At 42.8% G+C, this 26,457-nt stretch overlaps 1 protein-coding gene across 1 annotated transcript in view; it reads left to right on the top strand.

Annotated features, from left to right (window-relative positions):
* The first annotated feature begins 1,711 nt into the window (after positions 1-1,711).
* LOC120534936 overlaps positions 1,712-26,457 on the top strand; it is a 46,339-nt gene continuing 21,593 nt past the window's right edge. The window contains exons 1-3 of the mRNA XM_039762443.1: positions 1,712-1,867; positions 20,179-20,307; positions 25,647-25,727. Of these exons, the coding sequence (XP_039618377.1) occupies positions 1,733-1,867; positions 20,179-20,307; positions 25,647-25,727 (345 nt within the window). The 5' untranslated portion in view covers positions 1,712-1,732. The remainder of the gene's footprint in view (positions 1,868-20,178; positions 20,308-25,646; positions 25,728-26,457) is intronic.

Here is a 26,457-nt window from a genome sequence, read left to right as displayed (position 1 = left end):
GTTCTTAAGGAGGTTAGTGAGTGTATATATAAATCTTTAATGCATATTTTTATGGAGTCATTGTGATCTAGGTTAATTCTGAAAGACTGGAAAATGGTAAATATCATCCCATTATATAAAAAAGGGTGATCGGGCAAATCTAGGCAACTGTAGGCCAGTAAGCCTAACGTGCATCACAGGAAAGTTAATGGAAGGAAATATTAAGGAAAAGATTGAGTGACAAATGGCAAGGACAGGAGTTATTCTGAACAGTCAGCATGGGGTCTGAAGAGGGAGGTCGTGTTTTACGGACATGCTGGAATTCTATGAGGAGGCAACAAAAGGATATGATCAGGGTGGAGCAGATGATAGGATTGATCTGGACTTTCAAAAAGCATTTGATGAGAGGTGCCACATGAGAAGCTGGGCATCAAACTAAAAAGTGGCAGTTCAGGGTGATTATAGATGGGTGCAAAATTGGCTCAGACACACGGAGCTAAGGGTGATGGTGGGAGAAACCTCATCAGAATTGGCCGATGTTAAGAGTGGTGACCAGCAGGGGGCAGTGCTAGGACCGATGCCATTTTGGGGGGGAGGGTATTTTATATAATTTCTATACGATTTGATTCAGAACATAAATAAAAAGCTGGTTAAGGTGGACTGCTGAAACTCAAATGTGCTGAATCAGACTGACTGGGTCAGCATACAGGTTTGGGCAGATTTGTTTCACAAGTAAATTACATGTAGGAAGTAAAAATGTAAAGCTGGAATATACAATGGAAGCTCTGAAAATCTAAAATAGACCTAATGAGATGGATTGAGTAGTCATAGTGGACCTGTCACTATCGACTGCCAGGCAGTATTCAGAAACCATTAAGAAGGCTAACAGAATGTCAGGTTATATAGCACCCTGACGTGTAGAGTTTCTAACACACTGGTGAGGCCACATCTGGAGTACTGGGTTCAGTTTGGGTCACCAGGCTTCAAAAAAGGACAAAGCAAAGTGCAGAGGAGAGCAACTAGGCCAGGGGTGGTGCTAGACAGAGGTCAGCATGGGCACTCTGACCAGTCTGCAGCTACACATCATGCACTCTGATGCCTTTCCCTCATGGCTATCTTTATGTTTCTTACCAAATTGTGCTATGTTAGCTCATCAGTGAGATCAGATCAGATGGTCTAACCTTCACTCCCCATGCACATTAATGAGCCTTGGGGCTCCCATGACGCTTTCCCTGGTTCACCGATTGTCCTTTCTTTCTTGTCCACTTTTGGCAGGTACTGACCACTGTATACCAGGGCACTGTACATGATCTGCAATTTTGGAGATGCTCTGACCCAGGTGTCCAGCCATCACAATATGGCTCTTGTCAAAGTCACTTGGGTCCTTACTATGCTTGTCCATTTTTCCTGCTTCCAACACATCACCAGACTTTTCACTTGCTTCCTAATACTTGTATATGACACCCCTTGACAGGTGCCATTGAAACGAGATCCTCCATGGGATTCACTTCCCCTCCAAATAGATTCATTGTTGTGGCTGATCCACACATGTGCTGTGGGAAACGTTTTATGTAGAAAGTGGGTGGTTAGCTAAACCCTTGATGATTAAATCTGTAAACCACTCATAAAACTGGCACTTGCCCTTTCCTTTCTGAAGAATGAGCTCCTCATCCATAACCATGAAGTTTAATGGCCCATAATTTTGGATTTTTTTTTTTCTTTTTGACAGGGCTGCGAGAATGACATCGAGTCCATGGTAGAAGAATCGCAGAAGAAAACCCATCAGTCATCTATGGTTATTGCCAGCCAGCTTGGCGGCCTTGTGGTTTCCATGGGACCAAAAGGCAGTTTTACGATGATGGAAAAATGCAGCCTTGAACAAGCAGAGGTAATATTTGAACAATGTCCTCACCAGGGGCTCGGAGCAACAAAGAATGGAGGGGGTGTGTCCAGGGTTAGGGGGATTCCAAGGGTGGTTTGTTTCTCCTGTGTTCACTTTCTTTCTTTCCCTAATGTGCTGTTCAAATGTTTAGAAAGGCTGTTGTAAGTTATCTTAAGGTTGAGGAAATTCCCCAGATCCATACTTGACATGCATTTAAGAGAACAATGCCGTCCGGATCATCTTCACATTTACCCTCCAATGTTTGAATCAAATCAGTGCTGCCAAGTGAATTGACTTTACATTAACTTCGCCTATAATGTAAGCTTTCAATTCTGCCATTTTGCTTTTGATCATTTTTAAGAATTCCTTGCAAAAGTGTTCCACTCCATCTTAACATTGTCAGGCCATGTCATTTTGAATGTGACCTGCGATTCAATGTGCTTGAATATTTTTTTGTATAACTTCTGCCAAGATTTTTTTTTTGTGTGGGGGGGGTTTTCTGATTTCAGCTTGTTAGTGTCGTGAATCGAGTGCACTCGTATAGCAACAGGTCTCCAAAGAATCCAGAAACCAGGCCAGCCCCAGGCAGCTTAACCCCAAACGCCAACGTCCAGCTTGAGCCTTTGCTGGCCTCAAAATGGCTCTGGTTTGTTAAGTTCAAAATATCTCCTTCACTCAGTCAGTCAGTCATTGTCCAACCCACTAAATCCTATCACAGGGTTAGGGGGTTTGTCTGCTGGAGCCAATCCCAGCCAACACAGGGCACCAGCCCACTGCAGGGCACACACCAAGCACACGTTAGGGGCACCTAACCTGCATGTCCTTGGACTGTGGGAGGAAGCCCACACAGACATGGGGAGAACTTGCACACTCCACGCAGGCAGGACTTGGGAAGTGAATCACTGCACCACCGTTCTGCTCAATACTCCTTCAATCCTCCTATTATATGCTCTTCAACAACGACAACAATTATTTATATAGCACATTTTCATACAAATAATGTAGCTCAAAGTGCTTTACGTAATGAAAAAAGACAAAATAAATAAGAATTATAATAAGACAACACTAACATAGAATAAGAGTAAGGTCTGATGGCCAGGATGGACAGAAAAAAAGGAGAGGAACTGTGAAAGCCTCTGGCTAAGGCTACTATTATTATTTCTCAGCCTTGTCGGGGTTCAATTCCTTGTTTTTTTTTGTGTGTTTCTTATGTCTCTCTTATTAATCATCTGCTTTGCTTTCTATGCCTGGGTTATGTGCCTTGTCTCTTTATGGGGGGGACCACCTGCCCATCCTGTCCAGGGACTGCCCTCAGCCCTATTAAGGTAAGGGTTTCCCACAGTTTCTTGTGGTTCATTCTGCTGCTGTTTTGGACCTTCTGCTCACGCTTTTGACCATTCAGTAGATGGCTGCTTTGGATCTTTGTCTTCGTTGGATTGCCATCTTACTGTAAACAATTCCTTTAGCCTTTTGTGCTGTACTGACATTCATCTTATGCCAATGTTTTTTTTTTTTTTTCTTCCTTTTATAGCAGTGGTTCTCAACCTGTGGGGTGCGTCCTCCTAGGGGGGTGCGAAGATGTAAAAAAAAGAAAAACAAGAATCCAAAAAATTATAAAAAAATCTGTTGAAATCAAAACAAATGAACTTAAACTACATTCTGATACTAGAACAATAAATATAGAGTTAGATAAATGTCGATAAAAGTAGGTATAATAAAATATGCATCTACATTTCAAAAAAATGTTGGGGGGGGGCGCGATTAAAACTGTTATGAAAACTCTGGTCACAAATACTTAAAGGTTGAGAAACGCGGCTTTATAGTTCTGATCTGTTATCAAGAATAGAGCTGCACTAATAACCCCTCTGGTTGCAGCACATTGCCAAGATTGTTTGCTTATTTTTCTGATTGCAGCTTCTTAGTGTTGTGAATCGAGCGCACAATAATAGCAAAGGGTGCAGGCCTCCAAAGAATCAACAAAGAAGGCCGACCTCAGGCAGCTTGACCTCAAACACCACCTGCCGGCTTCGGCCTTCGCTGGCCTAAAAGTAGCTCTGGTTTAAGTTCAAAATGCAGCAATATTCTTAAAATGTACCTAAATACACACAAATACCCTTCATGGGAGAGAAAGAGACATAAGAGGTCTTTTGCCAAAGTCAGGATTCCTCCCCTGGTTGGGGTTAAATTCTTTGCCTTTTTTTTTTGTGTTTGTCATTTCTGTATGTCACTGTCACTTTTATTAATGGTCTGCTATGTTTTTTTTGCCTGTGTTATGTGCTTTGTGGGTGGTTCCCCAAGAGGCAGGACCACCTGCCCATCATAGCCAGCGATAGCCCAAAACCCTATTAAGGGGAGAGTTTCCCACAGTTCCTTGCGGTTCATTTGAATGCTTTGTGTTTAATTGTAATTTTTCATTTTTTTGGTTTTGGCCACTCTTGTACTTTTGCTGTTTATTAGATTTTCTTGACCATTTACTAGATTACTGTATTGGATTTTTTACATCGGATTGACATTTTTCAATTTCAGTTGCCTTTTATGCTCTGTGCAGATTCATGTTATGTCAGAGCACATTCATTAAGAATAAATCTTAAGATTCCATGTGGCATACTGTTATTAGCCTGGGCTTTTGATGGGATCTCCCCCTCTAGTGGTTTGATGCTCTTTGGGACTTATGTGCTTTGGAATTCTGTTTCTGTACATGTATTATCTGCCTTATCTCTTATGGGTGATTCCCCAAGATACAGGCTCACCTGCCTATCATAGCCGTGGACTACGCTCCGCTCTATACAGGTGAGGGTGTCCTGCAATTCCTGGTGGTTCTTTTGAATGCGTGGAGTTTACTTTTTTTTTTTCCTCTCTCTTTCTCATATAAGAAGTATAGGGAAAGTATTAGAATCATCCAAAAAATTAATTTCGATGAATCTTGATATTTTAGATATCCCTGAGTATGAAGATACCATTTTTGGAATTGTGTCTGTGTGCCTGCCTGTGTGTGCATAAACACGATGATACTCCAAAGTAAAATTATGGCAAATTTTTTTATTCATGCAGATTTATTGAACTTTTATAATGTTCAATATATTATTGATTTGATTTGCCGTTGATGGTTCTTTAACACACATAATATAAAAAATCTTGCGGTTTACTCCTCAAATATCCATCCCCATATCTGAGTATACGAGAAGGTTGAGGGAAGACCACTCTACTTTTTTTTTTTTTTGCTGTGTTGTATTTTTTTGATTTGTTGGATTTTGACGATTCACTAGATTACTGTATTGGATCTTTGTTTGCATTGTATTGCCATATTGCTGCAGGCAATTCCTTTTGCCTTAGTTGCTCTACAGAGATTCATGTTATGCCAGCTATTTATTTTACTTTTTTATTTGTATAAAGAAATTGACTACAAGCATTAAACATTTCTATGTTCAGATTGGAGCAGCAAGTTAGTGGTCAGGATAGAACTGACAGCCTGATGGTTTACAGCAGTGTTATCCAAACTCGGTCCTGGGGGACCCCCTGTGGCTGCAGGTTTTTGTTCCAACCGGATTCCTAATCAGTGACAACACTTGATAGCACTCGTCTCATTGAATTAGCTGGTATTATTTTTTTCTTATTCTACATTCAGAAAAGCACAGCAGCATGATTTTTACATTTATAAGACAATTAGAAATATTTCTGTTTTTGCGGTAGATTTAAATGCTTAACTCTCTTTTGTTGATTTCATTATATTTTGCCCTTTCTCTGTGCAGTGTTTCCCCTTCGTTGTATCTTATTAATGACAATTAAAAATGAACCGAGCAGACACCCAGGCAAACAACACAGAATAATCAAAGGCTGCAACTACTTTAGCGTTAGGACCACTAATTAATAAAAAATGGATTCATGAAACAATTAGAACACCTTTAAAACTAGAATGAAAATCAATGTGAAAATACTGTTAAAAAGAAAAAATTCTATATAGTAAAAGAAAGACAAAACGAATATAAAGGTTTGGGGTTTCCGGTCCCATATACTGTAAAAACAGTAGCAATAAGACAAAAATAGCCGTCAAAGTCAGTACACATTTGCACTACACAGTTGACATTGAAACATGGCGGAAGAGGAAAATTTATGAGGAGAGAGTTATGCTGGGAAGGAGCCGAGATGGATGGTGGGATTGCTAACGTCATCAGGAGTTGACAGAGGAAGGGCGGAAGTAGCAGTGCGTGGGTATTGAGGCAGGCCGATTCATGGCGGTGGTGAGTCTTTCTTTCTGCAGGAAACGGAAAGGTTAGAACCCCGCCATTCCCTTCTGGCATATGAGTTCACGATACCGTTTAGGTCCATCCGCGGCCCCCTACTCGCGCGCGCATGACCACCATCCCCCAGCCCTGACCGTCAGGTCGGGTGGACCGAACCGAGAGGTCGTGGATCCAGGAGAGGGCATCGGCATTGGCCTGAAGGTTGCCCCGACGATAAGTGACGGTGAACTTGTATGGTTGTAGGTCCAAAAACCACCTGGTGACTCCGGGATTTGACTCCTTATGAAGTGACATCCACTGAAGGGCAGCGTGGTCAGTCACCAGAGTGAACTCACAACCCAACAGGTAATACCTCAGATGAGTCACCGCCCACTTAATGGCCAAGGCTTCCGTCTACAGTGCCGCATACCTGGTCTCCCGGTTCAGCAATTTCTGGTACAGGTACATTACTGGGTGCTCGACACCAACACTTTGGCTCAACACGGCACCCAGGCCTGTGTCCGAAGCATCGGTCTGGAGAATAAAGGGCAGAGAAAAATCAGGGGTTTTTAATATTGGTGCCGAGGTTAGAGCCTTCTTTAGGTCACTGAATGCTTGTTCCGCTTTGTCGTTCCATACCACCTATAAAGGAGCCCCCTTCTTTGTTAAATTAGTCAAGGGTGCTGCCCTTTCAGAGAAGTGGGGCACAAACCGGCAGCAGTATCCCGCTAGCCCTAAGAAGGCCTGCACCTGTCTCTTGGTATTCGGACGGGGCCATTCCAGGATGTCTTTCACTTTGGAGCATTGTGGTTTCACCTGTCCCCGTCCCACTAGGTAGCCTAAATATTTGGCCTCCTTTAAGCCGAAGAAGCATTTGTGGGGATTGATGTGGAGGCCAGCCTTTGCTAGCGTCGCGAGGACAGTGAATACCTGCAATAGATGCTCCTCCCAGGTGCCAGAATAGATGACCACGTCATCCAGGTAGGCGGCACAATAGGACTGGTGGGGCTTTAGCTCTCTGTCTACCAGACGTTGGAAGGTCGTTGGTGCCCCGTGCAGCCCAAATGGAAGGACCTTATATTGCCAATGCCCACTAGGGGTACTAAAGGCAGTTTTCTCTTTGGCGAATGCCATTAAGGGAATTTGCCAGTACCCTTTAGTCATGTCAAGGGTAGTCAAATATCGAGCCATACCCAATCGTGTTAATGAGGTCATCTACCCGGGGCATCGGGTAGGCATCAAATTTGGAGACCTGGTTAAGACCTCTAAAGTCGTTACAGAATCTCCAGGAGCCATCCGGCTTGGAAACGAGAACGATAGGACTAGATCAGGGACTATGACTCTCTTCAATAATGTCCATGTCCAACATCCGTTGGACTTCGAGTTCTACCTCTGCGCGTTTTGCTTCCGGGAGGCGATCGGGTCTCTCCTGGACTACCACTCCGGGCTTGGTGGTGATGTCGTGCTCAATTAGTGAAGTACAGCCCGGTGACTCGATCACCACTTCGGGAACGGACAGGATCGTTTGTTTCAGCTCCTGCCGCAGAAGGGGCACTAGGTCTGGTCCGAGGTTAAGGGCTGATGTGCAAGCGAAAAGGGAGAGGGCCCTACCGGAGTCGGGAGGTTCCTCCCGGTCTCTCCAAGGTTTTAACAAGTTCACATGGTATACCCTCTCGCTCGGCCGACGATTTGGCTGTTTCACCAAATAATCGACAAGCCCCTTTCTTTCCTTAACCTTGTATGGCCCTTGCCAATGGGCCAATCATTTGGAGTGGGTGGTGGGAACGAGCACCATCACTCGGTCCCCAGGATGGAACTCCCGGAGAGTCGAGTTGTGATTATAACACCGTGCTTGCGCGCAAGTCATGTGATCTTTTAGCAGAGGTCTAATTTTATTTAGTCTGTCGCGCAGTTGCGCCACATACTCTAATACATTCGTGGAGGGCAGAGCCTCGGCTTCCCATCCTTTTATTATATCCAAAAGTCCCAGAGGCTGGCGTCCATATAACAGTTCAAATGCGGAGAAACCCGTGGAGGCTTGAGGTACTTCCCGGTAAGCAAAAAGCATGAGAGGCAAGAGCTGATCTCAGTTCCTACCGTCCGCGCTGACTACCCTGCGCAGCATCTGCTTGAGAGTCTGATTGAAACGTTCCACCAACCCGTCAGTTTGCAGGTGATAGACAGGTGTCTTCAGATGCTTAATACGGAGTAACCTGGCAACCTCCCTGAACGTATCCGAGGTAAAGGGCGTACCCTGGTCCATGAGGACTACTTTGGGGATTCCCACGCTAGAAAATAGGCTGACCAATTCCCGTGCGATGTTCTTCGTGTTAGCGGAGTTCAGCGGAACCGCCTCTGGATGCCGAGTCGCTTAATCGACCATGACCAACATATACTTATGGCCACGGTTCGAGGGCTCCAGGGGTCCTACAAAGTCCACCCCCATCCTGTCAAAGGGAATGTCAATCAGGGGTATTGGAGCGAGTGGAGCACAGTCCCTCCTAGGTATCTGACGTGTCTGACATTCCGGGCGGGACTGACAAACGTCTGAACCTCCTCAATAATTCCGGGCCAATAAAAATGGAGCTTTATCCTCTCCAAGGTTTTTTCGGCGCCTAGGAGGTGGGCATGAGCTAGTTCGCAAACCTCCCACCGGAAGGTACGCGGTACTAGCAACAACTTCCGTACCTCGCCTTAATGCGTCGCGACTTAATACAACAGATAATTTTCCAAAACACAGTAGGCCTCTCGAGGTATGAAACTGTCAGCCAGGCGGCTGCCAGGGAAAACAATAGCATTCCGGGCAAACTTTAGGGAATCATCATTCCACTGTTCCTTTTTAAATGACGCAGGCGTAGACCGAAATTGATGATCCATGCTGTCTAGAGGATCTTGTGGCTCGGAGGAAACCATGGTTCCTTGGCTCATGCCCTCACCGGCGGATACTTCCGGGTCAGGGTCCGTCACCTGAGAATCTTCCCCCCCCGGCTTTCTACGTCATCACTGTCTGCCTGCGTGCACGGCGTGGGGGTCGCGGGGAGGGTGCCCCGCCCATCCATAACCAGACCCAAGGAGGCTACGGGAGTGGTTGTTATTCTACCGCTAGTATTATGCGACCAGTCGTGTCCCAAAATCACTGGAAAAGGGGGCTCAGGTAATACAGCGACTGACAACTGACTTAAGTCCCCTTTCCAGGAAATGTAACACTTCGCGGAACGATACGATCTGGTACACAAGTGACCTGTAACTGCTGTTTTAGCCACTGTTGCGGCAGAATATAACGGCGAGCCACAATGGTTATGTAGCTGCAGGAATCAAATAGGGCCACTACTGAGTGTCCGTTCACCAATACCACTCCCGTATTAGGGATTGCCAGGGGATGTGACAGAGTACAGTACCTTTCAGTGGTGGCCCAACTGCAGTCCATAGGCTCGATGTTTTAAAGGGCAGGCTGGTAATAGATGTCCGGCCTCACCACACTTGAAACAGCGCGGTGAGGCCGGCTTTTCTCTGGGCTTTATTGGAGCTTCCGCAGCACGGCGAGTGGGCTCAGGGGGAACGGCACGTCCCTGTCGGGCCCCGCGAGCTGACCTTTCCAACCCCCCGAATCGCTGTACCGCGAGCTGATGCTCCAGGACGTCCAAGAGACCCTTCATGTCCTTGAATAGGGTGTCGTCGGACCTGCTGGGCGAGATAACCGGGCATGGCATTGACTAGCCCCTCACATGCCACTTGTTCAACTACTTTCCGAGCTTGGGGACCTTCAGGCCGTAGCAAGCGCCCCATCTTGCCCCAGAACTCAAAAGCTTGTGCTCGGGCCAGGAGATCGGGGTCAAACTGCCAGTTACGCTACTCGCTCGCCTGCTGGTCTGACGTAATGCCGTAGCGACCTAGGATTTCCGCTTTCAGGAGGTCATAATTCGCGGCCTCCTCCTCGGGGAGGTTGTAATAGGCTCGCTGCGTGGCACCCTTCAGATACGGTGCCAAGATGGATGCCCACTCGGTCCACTGCCACTGTTTCCGGGTGGCCGTCCTCTCAAAGATGCCCAGATAGGACTCCATCGTCCGCTTCGGTTAGTGGGACGATCGGAGAAGGTGGAGGTCGGGCGGGTCCGGTCTTACCGTCTCTGCTGTGGCCAACCTTGCTTTGGTCTCTTCCAGTTCCTGCTTTGTTGCGGCCTGCTCGAGTTCTAGGGACTGGATTTGTGATGCCATCCCTTGCAGTATGCTGTTGAGGTCCTGTCCTTGTGACATTTTTGGACATTCTCAATCCTGCCGACTACGCCACTGTAAAAGAAAGACAAAACGAATATAAAGGTTTGGGGTTTCCGGCCCCATATACTGTAAAAACAGTAGCAATAAGACAAAAATAGCCGTCAGTCAGTACACATTTGCACTACACAGCTGACATTGAAACATGGTGGAGGAGGAAAATTTGAGGAGGGACCGGAAGTAGAGAGGTATGCTGGTAAGGAGCCGAGATGGATGGTGGGATTGCTGACGTCATCGGGAGTTGACAGAGGAAGGGCGGAAGTAGCTTATACACCTGTTCAAAAATATGACCCTTAAATTTTTTTTAACATCTTCTTGCTTCCTCCAATCCCTCATCAGTTTCTCAGACACATTGAATTTTGTTGCAGCAGCGCAGTTACCAATTTCTTTTGCCACTTTTAATTTTAAACCAGCCTCATATTTTCTTCTGATCGAACGCTCCATCGCAGATGAGGGATGCTCTTACGATAAAGGTGTATGAGGGTGTGAGGTACAAAAAACACAAAACCATGCAGACGTTGCTTCGGAATAGTTCGGGTATTACCATGTGGTCACGTAGGCACAATAGAGAGAGAGAGGAGCCGAGGTTAGGAGCACACGCGGATACAGCGCATTGCCGCACCCACATAGAAAAGAGAGGCTGTGTGCTCCGTGGTTGCTCTCTCAGGTGGGTGTTAGCATATCATAAACTCTTGGACCAACAGTGTGAGTTTTCCGCATTCGACTTATACGACTGACATTATAAAATACAGTGGAACCTCGGTTTACTACGAGTAACTTGGTTTACGAGTGTTTTGCAAGACGAGCAAAATATTTTTAATAAATTTTGACTTGATAAACGAGTGATGTGATGCAATACGAGCAGTATGGATGCACTGTCTGCTGAGCATCATGTGATCACAACTGAGCTGATGGTTCTCTCTCACGCGCACGCGACTCTCTCTCTCTCCTTATCTCTCTTACTCGCACAGCGCGTCTCTCTCTTCTTATCTCTCGCTCCCGCGCGTCTCTCTCTCCTTATCTCGCTCGCTCGCACTCGTCTCTCTCGAGGGCAATTGTCTCCTATTCTCCGTCTGAGTCTATGTGCCTCACTCATATAGTCAACATCCGTACGAGCATATACTGTTTACTACAGCATTGTGACTGTGTGTGCGCTGTGAAGTGCGAGTCCCCATCTTGCGCCACAAAACACAAAGCTGAGTCTCAGTACTTTAACACCACCAGCCGCCTTCAGCTTGAAACAGCAACAGCGCTGTTATTTATTGTAGCGGGATCTTTATAATGTTCCTTGTATCACCCATTGACGGCAGGCGCTTATAGCATGTCTGATCTTTTTGGATACGCTTATACGGCGAACTGCTACAGCGCTGGGAGATTGCGATTGCTTTGGGACACTCTTCCGCGTGTCGTCCTGTTGGGTGGAATCTCACAAGAGTTTAGAAACTCACTCACACCAGCCATGATTCTTTTTAAAGGTAAAGTGCAGGTTAATTTGTTTTATGTATTTTTACTTTATATTTTGTATTAATCATTTTTAAATGAATAGTTTTGGGTTTGGGAGCGAATCATCTGAGTTTCCATTATTTCTTATGGAGAAATTCACTTTGATATACGAGTGCTTTGGATTGCGAGCACATTTCCGGAACGAATTATGCTCTCAAACCGAGGTTCCACTGTACCAGAAATTACACAGTAAAATCAAGTCCTGACTTCTCCTTGGCAGAACTTAAACGCGAGTAATTCTAATTCTTTCTTTGTCTTTTGTTTCTCTTTTCTTCATGTAAAGCAGTTTGAGCTACATTATTTGTATGAAAATGTGCTATTATAAATAAATGTTGTTGAGTATATATTGTAAATGCAAATAAATGCCCTTCAAGGAAGAGGAACAGTTGAAAGCCCCTGCCATGTTATGTCTCAGCCAGTCTGTGTGTATATATATGTATGTATGTGTACATACATACATACATACATACAGTGGGATGCAAAAGTTTGGGTAACCTTGTTAATAGTCATTATTTTCCTGTATAAATCGTTGGTTGTTACGATAAAAAATGTCAGTTAAATATATCACATAGGAGACACACAGAGTGATATTTGAGAAGTGAAATGAAGTTTATTGGATTTACAGAAAGTGTGCAATAATTGTTCAATCAAAATCAGGCAGGTGCATAAATTTGGGCACCACAAAAAAGAAATGAAATCAATATTTAGTAGATCCGCCTTTTGCAGAAATTCCAGCCTCTAAACGCTTCCTGTAGGTTCCAATGAGAGTCTGGATTGTGGTTGAAGGTATTTTGGACCATTCCTCTTTACAAAACATCTCTAGTTCATTCAGGTTTGATGGCTTCCGAGCATGGACAGCTCTCTTTAACTCACACCACAGATTTTCAATTCTATTCAGGTCTGGGGACTGAGATGGCCATTCCAGAACGTTGTACTTGTTCCTCTGCATGAATGCCTTAGTGGATTTTGAGCAGTGTTTCGGGTCGTTGTCTTGTTGAAAGATCCAGCCCCGGTGCAGCTTCAGCTTTGTCACTGATTCCTGGACATTGGTCTCCAGAATCTGCTGATACTGAGTGGAATCCATGCGTCCCTCAACTTTGACAAGATTCCCAGTCCCTGCACTGGCCACACAGCCCCACAGCATGATGGAACCACCACCATATTTTACTGTAGGTAGCAGGTGTTTTTCTTGGAATGCTGTGTTCTTTTTCCTCCATGCATAACGCCCCTTGTTATGCCCAAATAACTCAATTTTAGTTTCATCAGTCCACAGCACCTTATTCCAAAATGAAGCTGGCTTGTCCAAATGTGCTTGAGCAGACCTCAAGTGGCTCTGTTTGTGCTTCCTCTGCATCACTCTCGCATACAGCATCTCCTTGTGTAAAGTGTGCCGAATGGTTGAACGATGCACAGTGACTCCATCTGCTGCAAGATGATGTTGTAGGTCTTTGGTGCTGGTCTGTGGGTTGACTCTGACTGTTCTCACCATTCGCGCTTCTGTCTATCCGAAATCTTTCTTGGTCTGCCACTTGAGCCTTAACTTGAACTGAGCCTGTGGTCTTCCATTTCCTCAATATCTTCCTAACTGTGAAAACGGACAGCTTCAATCTCTGGGACAGCTTTCTGTATCCTTCCCCTAAACCATGATGGTGAACAATCTTTGTCTTCAGGTCATTTGAGAGTTGTTTTGTGACCCCATGTTGCTACTCTTCAGAGAAACTTAGAGGAGGAGGGAAACTTACAATTGGCCCCTTAAATACTCGGATTCACCTGTGTATGTAGGTCAGGGGTCACTGAGCTTACCAAGCCAATTGAGTTCCAATAATTAGTTCTAAAAGTTTTGGAATCAATAAAATGACAACGGTGCCCAAATTTATGCACCTGCCTGATTTTGTTTGAACAATTATTGCACACTTTCTGTAAATCCAATAAACTTCATTTCACTTCTTAAATATCACTGTGTGTGTCTCATATATGATATACAGTGGTGTGAAAAACTATTTGCCCCCTTCCTGATTTCTTATTCTTTTGCATGTTTGTCACACAAAATGTTTCTGATCATCAAACACATTTAACCATTAGTCAAATATAACACAAGTAAACACAAAATGCAGTTTTTAAATGATGGTTTTATTATTTAGGGAGAAAAAATCCAAACCTACATGGCCCTGTGTGAAAAAGTAATTGCCCCTGAACCTAATAACTGGTTGGGCCACCCTTAGCAGCAATAACTGCAATCAAGCGTTTGCGATAACTTGCAATGAGTCTTTTACAGCGCTCTGGAGGAATTTTGGCCCACTCATCTTTGCAGAATTGTTGTAATTCAGCTTTATTTGAGGGTTTTCTAGCATGAACCGCCTTTTTAAGGTCATGCCATAGCATCTCAATTGGATTCAGGTCAGGACTTTGACTAGGCCACTCCAAAGTCTTCATTTTGTTTTTCTTCAGCCATTCAGAGGTGGATTTGCTGGTGTGTTTTGGGTCATTGTCCTGTTGCAGCACCCAAGATCGCTTCAGCTTGAGTTGACGAACAGATGGCGGACATTCTCCTTCAGGATTTTTGGTAGACAGTAGAATTCATGGTTCCATCTATCACAGCAAGCCTTCCAGGTCCTGAAGCAGCAAAACAACCCCAGACCATCACACTACCACCACCATATTTTACTGTTGGTATGATGTTCTTTTTCTGAAATGCTGTGTTCCTTTTACGCCAGATGTAGCGGGACATTTGCCTTCCAAAAAGTTCAACTTTTGTCTCATCAGTCCACAAGGTATTTTCCCAAAAGTCTTGGCAATCATTGAGATGTTTCTTAGCAAAATTGAGACGAGCCCTAATGTTCTTTTTGCTTAACAGTGGTTTGCGTCTTGGAAATCTGCCATGCAGGCCGTTTTGCCCAGTCTCTTTCTTATGGTGGAGTCGTGAACACTGACCTTAATTGAGGCAAGTGAGGCCTGCAGTTCTTTAGACGTTGTCCTGGGGTCTTTTGTGACCTCTCGGATGAGTCGTCTCTGCTCGATTGGGGGGTAATTTTGGTCGGCTCCTGGGAAGGTTCACCACTGTTCCATGTTTTGCCATTTGTGGATAATGGCTCTCACTGTGGTTCGCTGGAGTCCCAAAGCTTTAGAAATGGCTTTATAACCTTTACCAGACTGATAGATTTCAATTACTTCTGTTCTCATTTGTTCCTGAATTTCTTTGGATCTTGGCATGATGTCTAGCTTTTGAGGTGCTTTTGGTCTACTTCTCTGTGTCAGGCAGCTCCTATTTAAGTGATTTCTTGATTGAAACAGGTGTGGCAGTAATCAGGCCTGGGGGTGGCTACGGAAATTGAACTCAGGTGTGATACACCACAGGTAGGTTATTTTTGAACAAGGGGCAATTACTTTTTCACACAGGGCCATGTAGGTTTGGATTTTTTTTTTTCTCCCTAAATAATAAAAACCATCATTTAAAAACTGCATTTTGTGTTTACTTGTGTTATATTTGACTAATGGTTAAATGTGTTTGATGATCAGAAACATTTTGTGTGACAAACATGCAAAAGAATAAGAAATCAGGAAGGGGGCAAATAGTTTTTCACACCGCTGTATTTAACTGACATTTTTTATTGTGACAACCAACGATTTATACAGGAAAATAATGACTATTAACAAGGTTGCCCAAACTTTTGCATCCCAATTGGGCATCGTTTAAATGCCACGGGCTACCTGAGCATTGTTTCTGACCATGTCCATCCCTTCATGACCACCATGTATCCATCCTCTGATGGCTACTTCCAGCAGGATAATGCACCATGTCACAAAGCTCGAATCATTTCAAATTGGTTTCTTGAACATGACAATGAGTTCACTGTACTAAAATGGCCCCCACAGTCACCAGATCTCAACCCAATAGAGCATCTTTGGGATGTGGTGGAACGGGAGCTTCGTGCCCTGGATGTGCATCCCACAAATCTCCATCAACTGCAAGATGCTATCCTATCAATATGGGCCAACATTTCTAAAGAATGCTTTCAGCACCTTGTTGAATCAATGCCACGTAGAATTAAGGCAGTTCTGAAGGCGAAAGGGGGTCAAACACCGTATTAGTATGGTATATATACACTGCTGACAAAAATTAAAGGAACACTTTTTTTTATTGGGCCTGGCATGAAATCAATTAAACCTGTCTGATAATTTTCTGGTTGGTTAAACAGCTGAGGTCATTGTTAATCACTTTCAGCTGTATTGGTGTTCATTGACTTAACGACAGGTGCACTAAAGTGGCAAAAATGAGAAAACCCTCAAAACAGGACTGGTTTTACATGTGGAGGTCATTTCAAGTTTCTCCCTCTTGATCTTTTTTTGGCTGTTTTTCCACTCGTGCTAGTTTTGGATTGAGTAATTATCTCTACTGGCAGTATGAGGCGATTACTTAACCCTACAGAAGTTGCACAGGTTGTCCAACTTCTCCAGGATGGCACATCCACACGTGCTGCAGCAAGAAGGTTTAATGTGTCTCCCAGCACAATCGCCAGAACATGGAGGAGATTTCAGGAGACTGGCTGTTATTCTCGGAGAGCTGGACAGGGTTAGACCTCCAGAGGCAACTGGTGTGAATGTCTCTACCCAAACAATCAGGAACAGACTTCATGAAGATGGCCTGAGGGCCCGACGTCCTGTAGTGGGCCGTGTGCTCACTGCTCAGCACCGTGGAGCTCGACTGGCATTTGCTCAAGAACACCAGAATTGGCAAGTCCGCCACTGGCGCCCTGTACTTTTTACAGACGAGAGCAGGTTCACCCTGAGCAGCTGTGATAGAAGTGAAAGAGTCTGGAGAAGACAAGGAGAATATGCTGCCTGCAATGTCGTTCAACATGACAGGTTTGGTGGTGGGTCAGTGATGGTCTGGGGAGGCATATCCATGGAGGGACGCACAGACATCTACTGCGTAGGAAATGGTGCTCTGACTGCCATAAGGTATCGAGATGGTGCAGTAGGTCCTGGTTTCCTCCTAATGCACGACAATGCCCGGCCTCATGTGGCAAGAGTATGCAGGCAGCACCTGGAGGATGAAGGAATTGAAACAATTGAATGGCCTTCACGATCCCCTGACTTAAACCCAATAGAACATCTGTGGGACATTATGTTTCGGTCCATTAGACGCCGCCAGGTTGCTCCTCAGACTGTACAACATCTCAGGGATGCCCTCATACAGATCTGGGAGGAAATGCCACAAGACACCATCCGTCGTCTCATTAGGAGCATCCCCCAAGTTGTCAAGCATGCATACAAGCTCGTGGGGGCCACACAAGATACTGAAAAGCATTTTGAGTTGCAGAAATTAAGTTTTTGAAAAAATGGACTAGCCTGCCACATCCTCATTTCACTCTGATTTTAGGGTGTCTACACAATTGAGCCCTCTGTAGGCAGAAAACTTATTTCCATTAAAAGACTTGGCATCCTTTTGTTCCTAAGACATTGCCCTGTCGTTATTTGTATAGATATCCAACTTCATATTGAGATCTGATGTATCTAATGTGTTTCTTTAAAGTGTTCCTTTAATTTGTGAGCAGTATATATATGTGTGTATGTGTGTATATGTATGTATATGTGTGTGTGTGTGTTATTATATGTATATATATATATATATATACTGCTCAAAAGAATTAAAGGAAAACTTTTTAATCAGAGTATAGCATAAAGTCAATGAAACTGATGGGATATTAATCTGGTCAGTTAAGTAGCAGATGGGGTTGTTAATCAGTTTCAGCTGCTGTGGTGTTAATGAAATTAACAACAGATGCACTAGAGGGGCAACAATGAGATGACCCCCAAAACAGGAATGGTTTAACAGGTGGAGGCCACTGACATTTTTCCCTCCTCATCTTTTCTGACTGTTTCTTCACTAGTTTTGCATTTGGCTACAGTCAGTGTCACTACTGGTAGCATGAGGCGATACCTGGACCCTACAGAGGTTGCACAGGTAGTCCAACTTCTCCAGGATGGCACATCAATACGTGTCATTGCCAGAAGGTTTGCTGTGTCTCCCTGCACAGTCTCAAGGGCATGGAGGAGATTCTAGGAGACAAGCAGTTACTCTAGGAGAGCTGGAGAGGGCCATAGAAGGTCCATAACCCATCAGCAGGACCAGTATCTGCTCCTTTGGGCAAGGAGGAACAGGATGAGCACTGCCAGAGCCCTACAAAATGACCTCCAGCAGGCCACTGGTGTGAATGTCTCTGACCAAACAACCAGAAAGACTTCATGAGGGTGACCCAAGGGCCCCATGTCCTCTAATGGGCCCTGAGCTCACTGCCCAGCAGCATGCAGCTCGATTGGCATTCGCCATAGAATACCAGAATTGGCAGATGCACCACTGGTGCCCTGTGCTTTTACAGATGAGAGCAGGTTCACCCTGAGCACGTGACAGAAGTGAAAGGGTCTGGAGAAGCCATGGAGAACATTATGCTGCCTGTAACATCATTCAGCATGAGCAGTTTGGTGGTGGGTTAATGATTGTCTGGGGAGGCATATCCATGGAGGGTCACACAGACCGCTACAGGCTTGACAAAGGCACCTTGGCTGCCATTAGGTATCAGGATGAAATCCTTGGACCCATTGTCAGACCCTATGCTGGTACAGTGGCTCCTGGTGCACGACAATTCCTGGCCTCATGTGGTGAGAGTATGCAGGCAGTTCCTGGAGGATGAAGGACCCATTGACTGGCCACCACACTTTCCTGACCTAAATCCAATAGAACACCTCTGGGACATTATGTTTTGGTCCATCCAATGCCACCAGGTTGCACCTCAGACTGTCCAGGAGCTCAGTGATGCCCTGGTCCAGATCTGGGAGGAGATCCCCACAACACCATCTGTCATCTCATTAGAAGCATGCACCGATGTTGTCAGGCATGTATACAAGAACACAGGGGCCATACAAAGTGCTGCGTACAATTTGGAGTTGCTGCAATGACATTTTGGCAAAATGGACTAGCCTGCCACATAATTTTTCACTCTGATTTTTGGGCGTCTTTGAATTCAGGGCTCTGTAGGTTGATCATTTTCATTTCCATCAAACGATGTGGCATCCTTTCGTTCCTAACACATTACCCAGTCTATATCAGTATAGATATCCAGGAGGATTTCTTTTTCCCATTGAGATCTGATGTGCTTTCAAAGTGTTCCTTTAATTTTTTTCAGCAGTTTATATGTGTGTGTGTGTGTATATATATGTATATATATATGTATATATATGTATATATATATATGTATATGTATGTATATATATATGTATATGTATATATATGTGTATGTATGTATATGTATGTATGTATATGTATGTGTGTATAGATATATATATATATATGTATATATATATGTAATATAATATAAAAATATGGTATGCCAAACAGGTAAATACATTGATTTTCTGAATATATAAAGTCATTCCCGAATATATAAAGTCAAAGCCTGAGTATATAAAGTCAGTGTTGGAATATTCAGGTTTTGACTTTATATATTCAGAAAATCAATGTATTTGCCTGTTTGACACCTATATAAATTTGTCTTTTTGCATGATCTTGTTGGTGGTCTGAGCGCAGGGTCTGCAATTGTACAGCACCCTGGAGTTATTTTAAGGTTAATAGCCCAATGGAGTAGGATCTCCTCCTGGCAGTAATGGAATTTAAACCGGCAGTATTCCAGCTAGTGCTGTGATTGGCTGTTAACTCTTTAGCACAGGGGTTCTCAATCAGGGTCCTGGAGGGCCGCAGTGGCTGTAATTTTTGCTCCCACCCAGTTGCTTAATAAGAATCCCTTATTGCTCACTCAAGTAACACTTCTGCTTCACTTTAGTCGTCTTACTTGTTAATATTTTTTTACCTTTATTGCTTATTTTAGTCTCAAACAGCTGTATTCTCAGTTTTTAATGGCTCCTAATTAGCAATAACATGCAGATAACAAAAGAAAGCAGCATTTCTCCATTTAGTTTATTTCTGTTTACACCTCTGTGTATTTATCATGCACTAATTGGTTTAATTAAATACTTGGAAGGAAAGTGAAGAGAAAAAAAGTGAAGGACTGAGAATTACTCCTCCATTTTAGACTTCATATCATTTGGATGATATCCTTAGAAAGGGGAAGAAAATCGAGGATATGAGAATGAGCTGACATAGCAGAGCTAAAGCACTAACAAGCCATGAAATGAAATTATTGGCAAGAATTGTTTTCTAATTAAACAACTGGGTTAGAACAAAAACCTGCAGCCACCGTGGCCCTCCAGGACTGGGATTGAGGATCCCTGCTTCAGCATTTTGTTTTTTTTCCTTTTTCATTTCAGCTCATCAGTGACTCCTTAAAAATGGCATTGGCGGAAGGAGCTCATGGCTGTGTAGAAAACCAAATATCTGAAAGTCTCTTGCTGACAGATGATCTTCACGCACAGATATGTTTGGAACTACCAGGAAAGGTAAGTAAGGCCCAGAGGGCTTGGAAATAAAATGCAATGTGGTCTGTTGAGTGTTGGATGCTTCGATGGCAGGCTGTGTGGTGCACAGGTTGTGGGTTCAAATCCTGTAACTCGGGGGTCGCCAAAATTCAGTCTTGGAGTAGTGTTCTGCTAATTAACTTCATGTGAATTCATTTTAATTGAATTGCTTTTTAAGATTTGTTCCCCTACTACCTTTTCACTACATTAGAGAAACTTGGGTTTGGCCCGAACATTTGTGCATGGATCAAACTATTGTATACCAATCCAGAAGCTTCAGTTTGTATTAATGACATTTGTTCAGACTACTTTAAACTAGAACTGGGTACCAGAGAAGGATGCCCCTTGTCACCACTGCTATTTGCAATCGCCATTGAACCACTGGCAGTTCACTGTCGAAATGCTTCTCAGATAAAGGGGATTATCAGAGAAGGACTGGAACAGAAAATGTCTCTATATGCAGATGATATGATACTGTATATATCAGACCCACAAAACACTGTGCCTGAAGTTTTAACAGCACTAACAGAATTTCAAAAGATTTCTGGTCTCGGAATGAATGTGTGCTCTTTCCAGTGAATTCTTAAGCATACAATATTAGATTGGACACCTTCCCTTTTTATTATCGCAGATCAGTTTAAATACCTAGGGGTAATTATCACAAGTAAACCTAAAGCTCTTAATCAAATTAAAATTTTGCCGTCTGTATGGAAAAAACAACTCTTGACTACAGAATTAATCTGTTTCTCAAAAGACTGTCAAAGAACACCAAGATTACGGACTTGAGGTTTGCCAAAGAAAGACCGAGAGAGAGCGCCGAGAAGTCCAAGACCAGTTTGGGTTTTTAGCTGATGGACCCACTATAATCACCTCCGTTTTATTTTGATTCGGATCAAGAAAATTAACCACCCAGGATCTTAGTTCACAAAGACAGTTGTGCAGTTGATTCATTGCAGACAGGAATATAAACCTGAGTATCATCAGCATAGCAGTGAAAAATGTTAAATTTCCTAAAAATCGCTCCAATAGGGTGAAGGGATATAGAGAATAAAATAGGACCCAAAATGGATCCCTGAGGAACACCACATTTAAGATGAGCAGGAGACGAAAAAGAGGAATTTGAAGTCACTTAAAAGTGTCTACCAATTAGATACGGCCTGAACCAGTTAGGAACAGCACCTTTAAGCCCAACAAGATGTTTAAGCCGCAACCACAAGATCTCATGGTCAATAGTGTCAAAGGCAGTGGACAGATCAAGGAGGACAAGGACTGCAGCGCCGCCTGAGTCAGTAATAATAAAAAAAAAAAAAAGACAAGATGCGATCTTCTGAGCATCACTTTGACTTCACACGAAAAAAGGCAGTGAGACAAAATGACAGCTGCTGTACAAGCTTTTAAATGATTGACGCGCAATGCAGCAGCAGCAGCAAGACCGCAGTTGATCCAACCAAATCTCCTTAGCGTGCGTTCAGCCACCCCCTTCACAACTCAAGCAGCATTGTACATCCCGCAAGAAAGAGATTTAACCACGCCAGGGGCCAGAAATAAAGCACAAATAGCAGATGACAAAGTCATTAAAATTTCAAAACTGCTGCCGCGGTACACATGCACAGCAGGGTAGAGATAATGGAAGTGCGAAAATCCAAAAGTCTCAAAAAAAGGATAGTAAAGATCGCATTAGTGCAAACAATCGAATATATTGTTCCGATTTAAAGTTTAAGTCGGTGACTTGTAGTTTAACTAATTTGTGTTGCCAGCGAGAATTAAGAGATTCCAAATTTGTTGCTGTATGGATGTCTCATGAGACTGAGACTTTCAACATGAGATTCTTTCAAGTCACACCCTACTTATAACTATTTTCAAACAAAACCACAGTTGTGTGAATGTTTTTGTTAGACACGCTTCCTGCACACTCAGCTCTTATAAATTTTATCAGGACAATAATTTTATACGTTCAAGATGACACATCAACGACAAAGCGAAGAAGAGTATGGACAAACAATCGAGAAAGTCATTTTATTTATTAGAGAGAAAGAAACGATATTCGCTCACAGGCAGTTATAAGTTGCATTGTCACGATGTACTGCAAGTCCAAACACAGAGTCAAAATTCAATGTGATCTTGAAGAAAAGAGAATTCCAAATATTATTTTTACAAAAGTTTTTTTTAAAGTAAAAGTGAAAATAACAATCTCTTTAAATTATATATATGGTTAACCAAACCAGGGGTTGGGTGAGCGAAGCAAGCAGGGGATGGAGCCCACTAGTTGTTAAAAAGAAAAAAAATACATTATTCCCATATAACTGCCTGGTACATTTCAAATATTACGTTTTATATAATAAAAAATATATATATATATATATATATATATAAATATATATATATATGTATATATATATATATATATATATATATATATGTATATATATATATATATATATATATATATATATATATATATGTATATATATATATATATGTATATATATATATATATATATATATATATATATATATATATATATATATATATATATATATATATATATATATATGTATATGTACATATATATATATATATATACATATATATATATATATGTATATATATATATATATATATATATATATATATATATATATATATATATATATATATATATATATATATATATATATATATATATATATATATATATATATATATATTATATATATATATATATATATATATATATATATATATGTATATATATATATATATATATATATATATATATATATATATATATATATATATATATGTACATATATATGTGTCATGAAAGGGTATCTATATCCAAATTTATGGCATGACAAAGTTGAATCACAAAGCCAGTCCAGGATAAGAAGCATACCTTAATTTTACACGTATGTGGAGTCACTCAATACGTGGAAAGATATGCCTGACTCTCAGATGGTGGTAACACTTCTTTAAATGCACTTTATCAGTTACAGAGGAATGTGATTAGTTTCATTTCTAATGTTCTTGCAAGTTACTGATAAATGGACCCTTGGAGTCTGGGTTCTGTGACACTCAATTATGTGGCTTCTCTTGTCAATACTTACTCTTGTGCTCAAGTAGCAGCGGAACAGGGTCACGGATCAAGAGGCTTTAATTAAAATGCTTTCTTAGTGTGCACTGACACAGTTAACAAGAGCAGGAGTCTCTCAATATAATCAATTTGTGTAAATCATATTTATCCGTAATAATGAACATTCGAAGGCAGTGGAATTAAGCTTAAAGGAATACTCCACCCAAAAATTTTTATATGGTACTTGCGCCAGGTGTTTTAGTAGTGATGACCGAGAAACATATTTAATGTCACGTTTTCTTGAAGATTGAAGATAGTTTATGATGTAATACAAGCCAATGGTGACAATACAACAGGAAATGATAAAAACATCCATGTGGGGAGAAAAAAAAATAATAAACTCTCACATTTACTTGTGTCACATAATCCACAGGTCCAAACATTTATCAACAGCATTGTAAAATGCAAGTATTTTGGGCTAAAATATCCATCCATCCATTTTCTAACCCGCTGAATCCGAATACAGGGTCACGGGGGTCTGCTGGAGCCAATCCCAGCCAACACAGGGCACAAGGCAGGAACCAATCCTGGGCAGGGTGCCAACCCACCGCAGGACACACACACAAACACATCCACACACCAAGCACACACTAGGGCCAATTGAGAATCGCCAATCCACCTAACCTGCATGTCTTTGGATTGTGGGAGGAAACCGGAGCGCACGGAGGAAACCCACGCAGACACGGGGAGAACATGCAAACTCCACGCAGGGAGGACCCGGGAAGCGAACCCGGGTTACCTAACTGCAAGGCAGCAGCGCTACCACTGCGCCACCGTGACGCCCGGGCTAAAATATTTTTATGTAAATTCTTCCAGAAAAATTGGTGCACATCATAAAGATCAAACAACTACATTTATTTCTTTAGCACATTTTCATACAAATAATGTAGCTCAAAGTGCTTTACATGATGAAGAGAAAAAGTCAAAATAGGAATTAAAATAAGGGAACACTAATTAATATAGAATAAAAGTAAAGTCCAATGGCCTGGGAGGACAGAAAAAACAAAAAAAAAAGCTGGACAGCTGGAGAAAAAATAAGATCTGCAGGGGTTCCAGACCATGAGACTGCCCGGCCCCCTCTAGGAAATGCAGGGCACATCAAGCTTTTGAATTGAACACTGGACTCTTGACCAGTGAATGAGAGGCAAATCTTTAATTGAAATTACTGAATCTTATGTGAAGAAGGCGTAGTGATGCATTTTAATACTACACATGTTTGTGATGCGCCATCTGTTGGAATGAAAAGTGCAATGCATTGTATTACAAATGGTACACTGCAAACGTTATTGCCGAGGTCTACGTTGAATATTTAGATCCTGACCCATGTTAGAAGGGTAATAAAAGGAATAATTCTTAACGTAATTTGCATTTGGACAGGAACCATAATTTTGCAACGCATGTAATGTGGACTGTAATGCAAATCATTTTTTTAAATACATGTTAGAACTGCTTTGTTTTTAAACGCGACGGAAGGACCAGGGGTAAAGGAGTTTGCAAGGGACGATACCTCCCTGGGATGACAGAGGGCATTCCCCCGGTTTGCTACTGGGCCATGGGTTTGGAGAAGGGGCTCACAACCCTGCTGGGGCGCAAGGAGAATGGCTGAGCCGCCCTCTGCAGGGCTGACACCACACCTGGAAGTGCAGTCGGAAGGAGATTGTGGAGCACTTCTGGGTGCCACAACTTAAGGAGCCAGAGTCAGGTAGAGGTGGACAAAGCTTACAGAAGGAGGAGTGGAGGCAGAAAGAAAGAAGGGGACGGTGTATTTGTGCTATTGGGTGCTTTGAACTGTGCTGTGTAGTGGGGAGGAAAGGAAAAGCGCCTCCTCACTCAAGAGTAAAACGTGCTGAGTAGCAAGACTGGGCTCTGTGTCTGTTGCGTTTGGGGAGCTGCACGCCCCCTGGTGGTCACACTAGGGATTATAGTGTTACTAATCCCTCGGCTTAGCTTTGTTCTTTTACTTTTCCTGCCGATTTCTGTCCTCGTTCAAATGAAATAATTTCACCGTTCTTAATGTTTCAATGTGTTTTTAGTTTTTTGTTTTAATAGCCGGATACAAGAGTGTTTTTTGTAAAAATGTTAAAGCTCTCATTTTGCTCTTTCAGAGCTACTTTTTATAATATAAAATATTTGGATAAGAAAAGGTCCTGACGGGATGTTTGTGATGAGCAAATGTTTTTCTTGCAGGTAACAGAAGAAGCCAAAAAAGCGCTGGTTTGTCTGACAACTTCATTCAAGGCATTCATGAAGAAAATCTCATCAATGTGGGTAAGACGTATTTACTCTTCAGACGGCTCATTTAGAAGAATTTTTCAGCTTGAAATGTGGGAAGGAAAAACAAGAATTGCATCTCCTTGTATCTGCCCTCCTGGTATGAGGCTGCTAAGAAGGAATGGGATATTCAAAGTCCCCAAACTTTCACTCTGTGCATTTTAATGTATTTAATTTGGGTCTTTTAACAAAAAGTAATACATTTTATTTATATAGTGCCTTTCCCATGCCGGAATGGCGTCTCTGAGGCTAGGGATTTGCACAGGCAATTGGAAGGTTGCCGGTTCGAATCCCGTAAATGCCAAAATGGACTCTGCTCTGTTGGGCCCTTGAGCAAGACCCTTAACCTGCAATTGCTCTGTCCTGGGTCTGACGCTAATCAGCATCCAGACCTGCATGTAGGCCATCCAACCTGCAGGGAAAAACTTGGGGGTTGGTGGCAGAATTGGCACTCCAGCCACCATAAAAAAAACATCTGCACTGGTGTGGTGCTGAGGTGTCACCCATTGCATGGCTGCACTCGGGTCCTAATCTGGATCCTGAGTTGGTTTGGCATGTGGTGGGTGCGGCAATGCACTGTATCAGTGCCCGCTCCTAACCTCTCCTCTCTTTCCTTCCCATGCTCCAGGCACAGAGTTTAAGAAAGAATGGCAGGGTATACAGTAAATAGCATTGTACAAACCAGATAAGTAAAGAAGAGTAAGTTAATAAATTCAGAGGAAAAAAA

This window comes from Polypterus senegalus, chromosome 9 (genome assembly GCF_016835505.1).
Source record: "Polypterus senegalus isolate Bchr_013 chromosome 9, ASM1683550v1, whole genome shotgun sequence".
NCBI classification, from domain to species: Eukaryota; Metazoa; Chordata; class Cladistia; order Polypteriformes; family Polypteridae; genus Polypterus; species Polypterus senegalus.
This window is presented reverse-complemented; position numbering and strand designations above follow the sequence as displayed.